This window comes from Garra rufa, chromosome 4, assembly GCF_049309525.1.
Source record: "Garra rufa chromosome 4, GarRuf1.0, whole genome shotgun sequence".
NCBI classification, from domain to species: domain Eukaryota; kingdom Metazoa; phylum Chordata; class Actinopteri; order Cypriniformes; family Cyprinidae; genus Garra; species Garra rufa.
The window spans coordinates 56768503-56782653 of NC_133364.1; the positions used below are offsets into that span (position 1 = coordinate 56768503).

At 38.3% G+C, this 14151-nt stretch overlaps 1 protein-coding gene across 1 annotated transcript; it reads right to left on the reverse strand.

Annotated features, from left to right (window-relative positions):
- Nucleotides 1-24: 24 nt before the first annotated feature.
- Nucleotides 25-11772, reverse strand: LOC141333046 (uncharacterized). The gene is made up of 9 exons (XM_073837991.1): nucleotides 10240-11772; nucleotides 9856-10012; nucleotides 9205-9397; nucleotides 8992-9087; nucleotides 5355-5450; nucleotides 3901-4026; nucleotides 3631-3765; nucleotides 3399-3509; nucleotides 25-2501 (listed from the first exon to the last, which is right to left on the reverse strand). Exons 1-9 carry the CDS (start codon nucleotides 10346-10348, stop codon nucleotides 351-353), a joined length of 3174 nt encoding a protein of 1057 aa, XP_073694092.1. The 5' UTR covers nucleotides 10349-11772; the 3' UTR covers nucleotides 25-350.
- Nucleotides 11773-14151: the final 2379 nt, after the last annotated feature.

Sequence of the window (14151 nt, forward strand, 5' to 3'; positions counted from 1 at the left end):
ATACCTTCTTCTTGAGAGCACCCATCCATGTCCAGGTCAACAGTCTCTAAAAAAAGTAATAGAATATGAATGAGTCAGAAAGCTGAAACTGTGGTCAACTTTGCAAAAGTAGTCAAAAATAATACATAAATAGCAAAACAGACGGTCTTAAATGGTCCAGTTATAGTCAATTATAACTATAAAACCTGCTCTCCCCATCAGTATGTTAAAGGAGAAGCACACTTCCAGAACAATAGACAAATACATATAAATATAATTACAAATGCTTGTACTCTTATTCAATTCGATTATACTAAACTTGATTTTGCTACTCAATTCAAATTCTATACACTTCTCTAAAAGAGAATGATTTACAGATGGACAATCCTATCCTTTAAGGAAATTTTAAATAAAAAAGGCTTAATACCAGTCACATCAAGCTGAATTTCATCCAGATTCTTCCCTTTGAACTCTCCTAGCCGTCCCTTTTCCAAAGCTAAAAGAACTTTGCTAATTTTAGCAAGCTGGAGGGTTCCTTCTGGAAGACGGTAGTGCTTTCTGTGGACCTCAATGTTGTGGCCAAGGAAATCTGCCAACTGGTCGAGTTCTGTTGTTTTCAGGTTGAGAACGGTCGACAGAGTAGCAATGTGTTTCCTTAGTTTTGTCGAAGTTAGCGCTTTTGGATGTTTGATGTCATCACATTCGTTCACAAACTGCCTAATGCAATCAGAACCCCTCAAATAATGGACAGAGTGCGGCAATGCAAACAAGTAGCAGTTTTCTTTCAGCACTCCACATTCTTCTCGCTTCTCAGTCAAAGCATCAAGGGATTCCCTCATGACTGGAGTAAGGAGAACAGGGACTTTCCTTCCTCGCTTTCCTACTATGGCAATCCGGACAAAATGTTTGCAAAGCTTCTGCTCGAGCGCTGTAAGGGCCAGGTTAACATCTTGGTGAGTTTCTGATGTGTCCTTTGACAGGTACACAGACAAGGGCATTCGGGATACCTCTCCTGCTCTACGGCGGTTGAAGAGAATAACTTGTGCCAAGGTCACTTTAGCAAGGTCCTTCCAGTTTAAGGGAGAAGGATTTTCTCGCAGGGCATCAAGTTGTGTCTGCTGTTTCTCAGACAAATGGGAATGAAGTTTTTGGACATCTTGTGTGAACGGTAGAATTTGAGGAGAATTCCACTTGGTCTGATTAAGCTGAGTTAATGCTTGGCTCGCAATGTCAAATTTCCAACTCTCTTGATATAGCAGTGCAAATTCTTCAGCGTCTTTGGCTGTCTGTTGATCTTTCGTCTTTAATCCTTCAGATTTGATAAACATGGCCAATGCATGTAAGCCATGCCCAACTTTGCGAGCAAGCGATGGACGTTGATATTTTCCAGTTTTGTCACTGAATCCAGCGAGGCATCTTGCAGCCCTAACAACATGACTGTATTTTTCAGGTTTTATGAGTTCTTTGATGGACTTCACGTGTGTCATCTTTTTAGCTTCCAGTACCAGCCTGGCAAGCTCTCTCAGTTTTTGTCGAATATATTGGTGTTGGCTAATTACATTTTCATTCTTGTTGAACAGTCTGAATCCATATTCAAGAATGCAGCGGTCTTCCTTAATTGCAACGGCGACCTCATCCTGATTCATTTCATTTAAGAACTTCCAGTATGTGTCGCTAAGTCCAGTTGGAGCAGGTTCAGCAAACGCACACAGCGCTTGAACTCTTGTTTTACCTCGCTTGGAAGACTTGCCCTGAGGCTTGAAATTGCAGACTTGAAAATGTCGCCACATGACTCTTTTTCTGAAGAGCCCAAAGCAGTAAACACAGTGCATAAATTCTTGTCCTTCAGTTTTTTTTTTGGGTTGCTTCCACGGGATGAGTTTGCCTTGCCGGCTCTCCAAAACTTCAACATTATGTTCAAAGTTCCCCTTGTTTCGTATATAATCTAATTGCAGCCTCCTTTCTTTTGAGTTCTTTGGCAAACTCAATGCCTTCGCAACCTCGACCACATCACTGTGTCTACGCGACAAGTGCCTTGACATTTTTTGAACTACTTGGCCACAATACAAGCAATGATGTTTCTTGTTATATCTTCTAGAACCATCCTCCTTTTTCAAAACTGGATTAACATAGACGGATGGCTCTTCTTCAAGCGGAACTGAAATGCTCATCTCTTTGTTACTATATGTTCGCGCTGTTGTTTTCTCTCTGCTTCTTTCATCTCTGCTATTGGAAAATCTGCAATCTTGCACTGAGTCTTGACTTGTTTCAAATCTTCTCTGACCTGAAGACTCACACCTGCTCTGACTGGATGACTCACTTCTGCTCTGACTTGAAGACTGAAATTGGCTCTGACTTGACTTGCTTCTGCTCTGTGTAATAGCTGACTTTTGTTTATTTTTCAGTGATAACTCCAAGCTGCAGTCACTGCTATCCCCTGTGCTTTCTTCCCTGGGATCTGGGATATACTCATCCTCGCTATCGCCACACGAGTCATCTGATTCTACAAGATGCCTTTGAATCTTTAAAAAATAAATAAAGTTAACAGGATTAGTCTCTCCAAAATGAAGGAAAAAAAAGACTCACCTACAACACAAATGACTACGGTTCATCAGAGCACAAATGAATAGTTTTGGATGTGAAGAGACAGAATGGAAATGGACAGCATTTAAGTCATTTAGGCAAGATAATAAAAGTCCATATTAGAAATATTTTAACAATGATGTGTTATTTTAACATGAGTGATCTGATGAGCTTGATACAGTGAGGAAAAACAATATTTAATCCTCTGCATGTTTGCCCACTAACAAAGAAATGATCAGTGGTATAATGTTAACGGTAGGCTAATTTGAACAGTGAGAGACAAAACAAAATTCAGAAAAAAAACTCATAAAAATTAGGACTCCACTTTTTGAAATTCATTTTTCTTATGTTATTCTGTCTCTCACTGTTAAAATCAACCAATACATTTATAGACCAACCATTTATTTGCCAGTGGGTGAACATACAAAGTCAGCAGGGAATATAATTGATTTAAATATTTTTTTCAAATAACTTTTTTCTTTATGTAATGAAAGTTTATAACGGACAAACACACAAGCGTTAAAACTGTTGGTTGCCATCAATTTCCATTCATCATGTCTCTTAACATCTAAGTTTATTTTCTTAGTTGTATTTACGAGCAATGAAATTTATGCATATATGAAAGTTATTTGAGAGTTCTTTTAATACATTAGTACGATAAACTGACTAAAACTGTCAACTGCATGACATTCATTCTTTAAGGAAGCTAGGTAAAAATTTATTACAAGTAAATTAAATAAGAAATAAACTAGTAATTAAAAATTAGACCAAGGGACTAAAAACATTGAGAACACCAACCATTAAGTGACAAAGCATGAAAAAAAAAAATCACTTACAGGACGGAGAAAGCTTCTCTTTGGTCTTTCTAGAGCCATTTCCATCTTGGGAGTGGCAATCTCATCTGTGCTGTCATCACTTGGAACAGAAAAATCTGGTACCTTGTCCATCTGCCAAAAGGGAGTTAGGTCATGCTAGGATTGTTCACATTCTATCAAAATCATTTACAACAAAAATATTTTGGTAGAAATTAACTGTCAAATAGTTGGTACCAGAGCTTAAGAGGCATACCAAAATGCTTTTTGTCATCCTCAGCTTTGAAACAACTTCGCTGTCTGATTGCGAACTGGAATCCTCATCAGTTTCATCTACTATACTTTCACTCGAGTCAAACAGAGGCTCAGAATAATCAGGAACCGCATCCATCTGCCAAAAAGAGTGATTTTAATATATGGTTATACATTTTTGCTCACACTATTAAAATCAGCCACAGGCAAATGATGTTTGAGCCATTTACATAAACTTTACACAAGAATTTTAAGTACTGCATCGGAGGAATACCTGAATGTTTCCATTCCTTGTCTTCTGTTGAACAACACCAGAGGGTGGAGAGGTAGGGTTGTCTTTATCCTCATCAGTCTCATCACTTTCTGAATAATTTACTAGGCCAAACCCTCCAGTAAACACCTGAATATAATTAAACATATGTATTAAGAGTTAACTGGAACCATATATGTATAAGCAGTGTACTAATTTAGCACAAACACTTGGGCAAGAACCTAATAACAACAACATTTATCTAGTTTGACAGAGTGAACGGCCATCTAAAGTTGAGTCAGTTTAGCTTCATTTCTATAGCGCTTTATACAATAAAAATAGTTTTGAAGCAGCTTTTCATTGATCAGCTTGAATCATGGAATTATATATTTCCTGTTGAAGTCAGTTCCTTCTCAGTTCTGTCTATTGAGAAGATAATTATTAAATTTGTTTAGTTTGTCAAATCAAATCATTTTAATTCTTCTTAAATACTGTCATTGTTTAGTGTTGAACAATTGTCAGTCAGTTGTCACTGTTCAGCTGTTTAGTTTTTGATTCAGTTCTGCCTAAAAACGGTATAAATATCAATATAACGGAAAATACTTTAAACATGATGAATAAATGAGACTTCAACATTGGGGTGTTTATGAATCTGAAAGAAAACAGAGCCAAACAGCATTCCACAGAAGCTAGAGAAAAAGTCACACAAATGCAGATCAGGGAAAAGGCAATGTATAAGTGTTTTAATTTCCCACTGAGAACAACTGGAATAGAAAGTGGAAGCTACAGTACACCATCCAAGTACTAAAGAAGTTCAATGTTAAATCAGATAAGCCACAAAAATGCCAACAATTACAATTAAATAGCTAAATGTTCTTTCCTAGAGCTAACAGCTAGTGTCACAGCAACATTTAATATCGTGCAATGGATTACATCTAAAATACTCAACCTGAACATGTAGCAGCTTGTAAAGTGTTGAATTCTACCTGCAATAAGTTCAGTTTAAATAATGACAGGTGCTGTTCCAATTAATTAAAATCACTTTGAATGAGATCCATACGTGAGGGCCCCATAAGGCCAAGACTAGAAATGTGTGTGTGTGTATAAGGACCCCATAAGGCCAAGACTAGAAATGTGTGTGTGTGTATAAGGACCCCATAAGGCCAAGACTAGAAATGTGTGTGTATAAGGACCCCATAAGGCCAAGACTAGAAATGTGTGTGTGTGAACTTAACTGTAAAATCATTACTTTGGGTTGAGGGCCCCATAAGGCCAAGACTAGAAATGTGTGTGTGACGCTTAACCTGACAGAAACCTTTCTAGTTTTACTGTCCTGCTGCGCACTAACTGTTTCCTCAATCAGAACTCTAACATATCACCCAATGATGATAAACATAGTGTGAACCTGTTTCTTTAATAGAAACTATGAAATCTAAGAGCTCAATAGTTTGAGATGATTGTCTACATTACTCTTTTACCTGTGTGATTTCATCATCCATTTTGGGGTCATCATCGGATGGGTGATCTGTTGGGGACGAGTCGGTCTGTAGAGCAGAAGACTGCTTCTTTGGACCCTGCAAATCAGACAAAAACAGAACAAGAACCTGTGAAGAACTGACAAGTGTAATGTATTCAGGCATTTACAAGAGACACATGTTATCTCATGTAAAAACAGTCTCTCAACTAGCATATAGTTGAAATCTAAACCCATTTACAGATCCTTCCTAGAGCTAACAGCTAGTGTCACAGCATCATTTAATATCGTGCAATGGATTACATCTAAAATACTCAACCTGAACATGTAGCAGCTTGTAAAGTGTTGAATTCTACCTGCAATAAGTTCAGTTTAAATAATGACAGGTGCTGTTCCAATTAATTAAAATCACTTTGAATGAGATCCATACGTGAGGGCCCCATAAGGCCAAGACTAGAAATTTGTGTGTATAAGGACCCCATAAGGCCAAGACTAGAAATGTGTGTGTGTGTATAAGGACCCCATAAGGTCAAGACTAGAAATGTGTGTGTGTGAACTTAACTGTAAAATCATTACTTTGGGTTGAGGGCCTCATAAGGCCAAGACTAGAAATGTGTGTGTGACGCTTAACCTGACAGAAACCTTTTTAGTTTTACTGTCCTGCTGCACACTAACTGTTTCCTCAATCAGAACTCTAACATATCACCCAATGATGATAAACATAGTGTGAACCTGTTTCTTTAATAGAAACTATGAAATCTAAGAGCTCAATAGTTTGAGATGATTGTCTACATTACTCTTTTACCTGTGTGATTTCATCATCCATTTTGGGGTCATCATCGGATGGGTGATCTGTTGGGGACGAGTCGGTCTGTAGAGCAGAAGACTGCTTCTTTGGACCCTGCAAATCAGACAAAAACAGAACAAGAACCTGTGAAGAACTGACAAGTGTAGTGTATTCAGGCATTTACAAGAGACACATGTTATCTCATGTAAAAACAGTCTCTCAACTAGCATATAGTTGAAATCTAAACCCATTTACAGATCCTTCCTAGAGCTAACAGCTAGTGTCACAGCAAGATTTAATATCGTGCAATGGATTACATCTAAAATACTCAACCTGAACATGTAGCAGCTTGTAAAGTGTTGAATTCTACCTGCAATAAGTTCAGTTTAAATAATGACAGGAGCTGTTCCAATTAATTAAAATCACTTTGAATGAGATCCATACGTGAGGGCCCCATAAGGCCAAGACTAGAAATTTGTGTGTATAAGGACCCCATAAGGTCAAGACTAGAAATGTGTGTGTGACGCTTAACCTGACAGAAACCTTTCTAGTTTTACTGTCCTGCTGCACACTAACTGTTTCCTCAATCAGAACTCTAACATATCACCCAATGATGATAAACATAGTGTGAACCTGTTTCTTTAATAGAAACTATGAAATCTAAGAGCTCAATAGTTTGAGATGATTGTCTACATTACTCTTTTACCTGTGTGATTTCATCATCCATTTTGGGGTCATCATCGGATGGGTGATCTGTTGGGGACGAGTCGGTCTGTAGAGCAGAAGACTGCTTCTTTGGACCCTGCAAATCAGACAAAAACAGAACAAGAACCTGTGAAGAACTGACAAGTGTAATGTATTCAGGCATTTACAAGAGACACATGTTATCTCATAGTCTCTCAACTAGCATATAGTTGAAATCTAAACCCATTTACAGATCCTTCCTAGAGCTAACAGCTAGTGTCACAGCATCATTTAATATCGTGCAATGGATTACATCTAAAATACTCAACCTGAACATGTAGCAGCTTGTAAAGTGTTGAATTCTACCTGCAATAAGTTCAGTTTAAATAATGACAGGTGCTGTTCCAATTAATTAAAATCACTTTGAATGAGATCCATACGTGAGGGCCCCATAAGGCCAAGACTAGAAATGTGTGTGTGTATAAGGACCCCATAAGGCCAAGACTAGAAATGTGTGTGTGTGTGTATAAGGACCCCATAAGGCCAAGACTAGAAATGCGTGTGTGACGCTTAACCTGACAGAAACCTTTCTAGTTTTACTGTCCTGCTGCACACTAACTGTTTCCTCAATCAGAACTCTAACATATCACCCAATGATGATAAACATAGTGTGAACCTGTTTCTTTAATAGAAACTATGAAATCTAAGAGCTCAATAGTTTGAGATGATTGTCTACATTACTCTTTTACCTGTGTGATTTCATCATCCATTTTGGGGTCATCATCGGATGGGTGATCTGTTGGGGACGAGTCGGTCTGTAGAGCAGAAGACTGCTTCTTTGGACCCTGCAAATCAGACAAAAACAGAACAAGAACCTGTGAAGAACTGACAAGTGTAGTGTATTCAGGCATTTACAAGAGACACATGTTATCTCATGTAAAAACAGTCTCTCAACTAGCATATAGTTGAAATCTAAACCCATTTACAGATCCTTCCTAGAGCTAACAGCTAGTGTCACAGCAAGATTTAATATCGTGCAATGGATTACATCTAAAATACTCAACCTGAACATGTAGCAGCTTGTAAAGTGTTGAATTCTACCTGCAATAAGTTCAGTTTAAATAATGACAGGAGCTGTTCCAATTAATTAAAATCACTTTGAATGAGATCCATACGTGAGGGCCCCATAAGGCCAAGACTAGAAATTTGTGTGTATAAGGACCCCATAAGGTCAAGACTAGAAATGTGTGTGTGACGCTTAACCTGACAGAAACCTTTCTAGTTTTACTGTCCTGCTGCACACTAACTGTTTCCTCAATCAGAACTCTAACATATCACCCAATGATGATAAACATAGTGTGAACCTGTTTCTTTAATAGAAACTATGAAATCTAAGAGCTCAATAGTTTGAGATGATTGTCTACATTACTCTTTTACCTGTGTGATTTCATCATCCATTTTGGGGTCATCATCGGATGGGTGATCTGTTGGGGACGAGTCGGTCTGTAGAGCAGAAGACTGCTTCTTTGGACCCTGCAAATCAGACAAAAACAGAACAAGAACCTGTGAAGAACTGACAAGTGTAGTGTATTCAGGCATTTACAAGAGACACATGTTATCTCATGTAAAAACAGTCTCTCAACTAGCATATAGTTGAAATCTAAACCCATTTACAGATCCTTCCTAGAGCTAACAGCTAGTGTCACAGCAAGATTTAATATCGTGCAATGGATTACATCTAAAATACTCAACCTGAACATGTAGCAGCTTGTAAAGTGTTGAATTCTACCTGCAATAAGTTCAGTTTAAATAATGACAGGAGCTGTTCCAATTAATTAAAATCACTTTGAATGAGATCCATACGTGAGGGCCCCATAAGGCCAAGACTAGAAATTTGTGTGTATAAGGACCCCATAAGGCCAAGACTAGAAATGTGTGTGTGTGTGTATAAGGACCCCATAAGGCCAAGACTAGAAATGCGTGTGTGACGCTTAACCTGACAGAAACCTTTCTAGTTTTACTGTCCTGCTGCACACTAACTGTTTCCTCAATCAGAACTCTAACATATCACCCAATGATGATAAACATAGTGTGAACCTGTTTCTTTAATAGAAACTATGAAATCTAAGAGCTCAATAGTTTGAGATGATTGTCTACATTACTCTTTTACCTGTGTGATTTCATCATCCATTTTGGGGTCATCATCGGATGGGTGATCTGTTGGGGACGAGTCGGTCTGTAGAGCAGAAGACTGCTTCTTTGGACCCTGCAAATCAGACAAAAAAAAAGTAAATTTCTGTGTGTGTGTGTATATATATATATATATATATATATATATACACACACACACACCCAAAAAAGTAGTTGTGTTAGTCTAACTCACCTTGTTACGCCATGGCCATTGTGCATCACCATAGTTATATTCAATTTCACTTCCGATTTCAATTCTTTTCATGGCAAATAGACACAAATGGGGCCTGTTATTTACTATGATTTTTTTCATAGAGCAGTTGGGAGATTTGTGATTGTCATTGCATAGTCTTCCCAGAGAGCCATCTTCTTTGGATGCATCAATACTAAAAGGTATAAAAAAAACTTTGTAAGTTCATTTAAAGAAAAACCCTTTAAATATTTAAATATCATGTGCACAAATGGTCAGATTACACGAAAGAGACATTTAAATTACACATCAACTGTAACTGTAAGACATACAAAGCAGAAAGTCCTAATCAACAAAAGTGCTTATCATCAGCCTAAAATGTTAAAGTCGCCCTGTAGTGAAACTCAAGTTTTGAATGTTGATAATGTACAGCATATTGCTCCAAATACCATTGCGGAGTATATTAACTTAAAACTGCCGAGGACCACAGAACAGACAGAAAAACATTAAAATCACCCATAGAATTGAGTACACAGGGGCTGTATTATCGGAATTAACTGCTGATTATGCTTTTGCTCATTAACTATTCAGAAGTGTGTTGCATGGCATACATGTTTCCCAGATGTCTCAAAACATGCATCTGTACATACTTACCACCAGTGACGTTGCTGCCACTCAAAATCAAATAGAAATGTACTCTGTAACTCTGTGTAGTGTCTCGCCTGGAATTCCTCTGCAGCAACGAGTTCCCCCTTGTATTCCAAGACAAAAGCTCCCGGTTCAACAGGCTGGTTAGCAAATACTCCTCTACCTATAAAGACATAATTAGAAAGACACTTAATTTGGGGAAAAAGTTGTTGCCTTGACACTTTTGGAGGTGAAACTAGGGATTCAGAGTATTAACCGAATGTAAACAAATAGGAAAGAAAGAAAGAAAGAAAGAAAACTCTACTAATTTACCATTTCCAACTACAATGGTATACATTATTATGTAAGTGTATGCAAATGAGAGGTACTGATAAATTCACATCAACATACCTTTGTTTCTATCTATATATCTTTCCACAAACTCTGGTTTGTCACATGAAGACAAAATATAGGTCCTTGCTTCGTCAGCAGGCCGTATCCTCTTTCTTCTTTTGGACATTATAGCTTTTTATAAAATAAAATACAGACACATCCACAAAGAAAAAGTATGAATTTAGCATGAGAGACAAAAAACAAGCAAATTCAAGTCATTAATATTCAAGTGGAGCTGTCACTGGCATTAATGTATCAACTAACATAATCAACAATACATATATTAAAGCATTAATTAATCTTAACTAATGTTAATTATATTAAAATACAGTCGTTCATTGTTAGGTCAAGTTAATTCACAGAACATTATTTAATGTTAACAAGCACAACTTTTGATTTTAATAATGCATTAGTAGATATTGAAATTTACATTAAGATTAATAAATGCTGTAGTAGTATTGTTCTTCTTAGTTCATGTTAACAAAAGTAACTAACTAATGAAACTTACTGTAAAGTGTTACCAAAAAATACGTAGTCAAATTATCAACTGCAATAAAACATGCTTCTTTCTTCTGCTGTCAACACCATTATTAGTCTAGAGATAAGATTAGCAAGCTAACGCTAGCGATCTGAATAAACTAGCACATCATTATTATTAACCATCAATTTCATACGTTACGAAACGGAGAAAGCATTTGAACGAAACTACATCATGTACAAAGTCAAATAACATAAACCTACCTGTTATTCACCTGAAGAGATTCTTCCGTTTACATCCACTTGAAAATGCAGAAATCCAGAAAAGTCCGTCTTTCCATGTGCTATTAACAACGAGCGATCTCAGTACAATGGTCACTTTACTTCATTAAGCACCATTCTACTGATATGAGTAGGAATTGACACAAAACTACATCAAATGTACAGTCAAATAATATAAACCTAACTTACCTGCTGCTCTCAAGAAGAGTGAAGTTCGTCTGTTCGACGTTAAACCGCATTGAACTTCCGGTTGATAACGCGCGTAACCGAATATAAACGACCCCTCCCTTTCCGTGAACTATTAGCAATTAGCCGTGTGATTAAAAAGGTTTTTCATTAAGCATCGTTCTGTTGATATGGGTAGTAATTGACACGAAACTCAAATGCAGTAAAATAATATAAACCTACCTGTTGCTCACATTAAGTATTTTTTCCCTTGGTACAGAGTTGAAACACGTTAAATTATAGATGTAAAATAAGGAATTAACACTGTCAATCACAGAAACTAAACAGCTCCTCCCTTTCCGTGAGCTAAAATAACACACACTTCCGGTAGTGTGTATCTGCGGCACTACCGCACTTTGAGATATGGGGGCGATAGAGAGCGCAAACACACATACACACAGAACCATACTTTGTCACCTTGTGGGGAAAGTGAAAAAAAGGCATGAGACACACCAGGAGAGGCTTATGAGGCTGTTTAAATGAAAATCGGTGTGGGGCCCACTATTTTGGGCCCCACAAGGCTGTTGGACCCCACACTGTTGGTGGGCTCCTTGTCACCGGGCCCAACAAAGTAAGAAATACAAGTACACACACACACACACACACACACACTCTCACACACACACACACACACACACACACACACACACACACACACACACACACACACACACACACACACACACAGACAGACAGACACACACACACACACACACAGACAGACACACACACACACACACACACACACACACACTCACACACTCACACACTCTCACACACACACACACACACGCACACACACACACACACACACACACACACACACACACACACACACACACACACACACACACATACTTGTTTTTCTCCCATAAGGGGGTCCATCGTTTTTTACCAAATTATGGGGTCCACCATTTCCAGTGGATCTATGCATGTATAAAAAATCAAGCAAGATTATGACCAGTTTTTAATAATAAATATCACTTAAATGTAACAAAATTCAAACAAAAATTTCTCCATGTCTGTTTCTGAGTCACTTGTGGGGTTCGGGTTTAAACATTTAGAACTTGTGAGGTCCGCTATTACAGATACACACATATTTCTAGTTTTTATATCCTAACGGGGAACAAAAGGTACTATCTGGAAATTTACATTAGTTTGGCTTTGATTATCATATTTTATAGATTAGAATTTATATCTTTTAAATTAATTAGCTCACAAACCTATTAGCTTTGTCACTCCTATGATTGGCTGAGCTACATATGAGGCAGAAAACATCTAAAATGGCATTTAGAGAAATTACTTCCAGCTTAACAGATCTCAAATCCTAGTTTCTTCTAAAATCTGAGTACTCAAATTTTGATCCAACTGAACTTTACCTGCATAGTACTGGTCATGGAATGGACTCCTATAATGCAGTGTTGATAGAGGGATCTTGGTTTCTCCCTGGGTATTTTTCTCCATTTCTATTGAAATTGTGTTCCTAGCCAGTAACCTTTGTTTTATTTAACAGTGCCTAAAGACAATTAAGTTAACATAGACCTCACCATTCATCCAAGGAACAAAGAATTGAGAATGTGAAATACATAATTTTTCCCTATAAAGCTGAATTGGGGCAATGTAAGCACTGTAAAGAAAATGACTTGAAAACATGTTTTTCCTTTTGTACACGCCATGAGTAATATTTTAGACGCACAGTAAAAAAAAAAAAAAAAAAAAGATAAAAAAGTACAACATATGTCCTCAATGAAAATGTATTTGGTAACAATACACAATGGACAGTTCCATACAAAAAGAGGTTAGACTGCATTTTACATTTCAAATGAATACTAAAAACACTTTGGTCAAATCTTTGGTCAATTTGATGTCGAAGAACATGCTTTAATAAGGATTCACAACAGCCTTTTTCCTTGATATAAAAAACTGAACATAAAAAAAGAGATTTTCCTCGGTCGTCAATGTTTTTCTTTCGTATTTTAAAAAACATTAAAGGGTTAGTTGACCCAACTGAACTTTGCCTTTGGAATACATAACTTTTTTCCTGTGGTGGGAAGAGCAAATGACAGACACAGTGGGTGTAGAGTCAGGCCTAGGAGAGGCTTTTATTAAACAAAAGAAAAGTGTCCAAAGGAGGGGAAAGTGTCCAACAAAAAACAGGGAATTTGGTGTCCTCTTCGTGCAGGGGATTCCTTGAAGAAGCGACAGTGTTCGATAGGGAAGGGTCCAGTAAGGGATGAAGTCCAGAGGCCGCACACGCTGCCCTCTCAGGACACTAGCGTGCAGGCACAGGGAAGAGACCGGTCTCTCGAGGAGAGGCACGCCTGGCATTTAAGCAGCGGCGGTGATGAGGCTTCATTCACATCAGGTGTGCCTCATCACATCAAGCTGTTTTGGTGCCACTCCCCACCGCCCCCACCCCCAAGCGACATCCAGCCTCCACCCACACGGTGCGCTACCTTCCTCAACTAGGCTCCAGCGGTTGGAGTGGGTGGGGATACCTCTCTGAAGCAATGCTCCCTCTCGAAACGCACTGAAACAGGGACAGAAAAACTGGGATTTAGTCCTCCCAGCTGCAAAAGGGGCAAGTGCTATCTTCAAACTTTTGTGAGCGAGAGGGAATGACATCATCAGATGTTGCCCTACTGTGCTGTCTAAGCCACACTGGTGGAGAATGCAGGCAAGGCGGAGCTTAGACAGCACAGTAGGGCAACATCTGATGATTTTTTGAAGGAGATAGCACTTGCCCCTTTTGCAGCTGGGAGGCCGTTTAATTTAGTATCACTTATCCTGCGGTTGGTTGAGGCTGTCGACTAAATCCCAGTTTTTCTGTCCCTGTTTCAGTGCGTTTCGAGAGGGAGCATTGCTTCAGAGAGGTATCCCCACCCACTCCAACCGCTGGAGCCTAGTTGAGGAAGGTAGCGCACCGTGTGGGCGGAGGCTGGATGT

What these genes read in the sequence shown, in the direction of transcription:
- LOC141333046 (XM_073837991.1), bottom strand. Translation starts at nt 10,348, where the DNA reads ATGTCCAAAAGAAGAAAGAGGATACGGCCTGCTGACGAAGCAAGGACC. An exon ending in TGGATGATGAAATCACACAG is followed by an intron (nt 5,451 to 8,991) that starts GTAAAAGAGTAA and finishes TCTGATTTGCAG; the next exon opens with GGTCCAAAGAAGCAGTCTTC. An exon ending in TGGATGATGAAATCACACAG is followed by an intron (nt 4,027 to 5,354) that starts GTAAAAGAGTAA and finishes AATTATATTCAG; the next exon opens with GTGTTTACTGGAGGGTTTGG.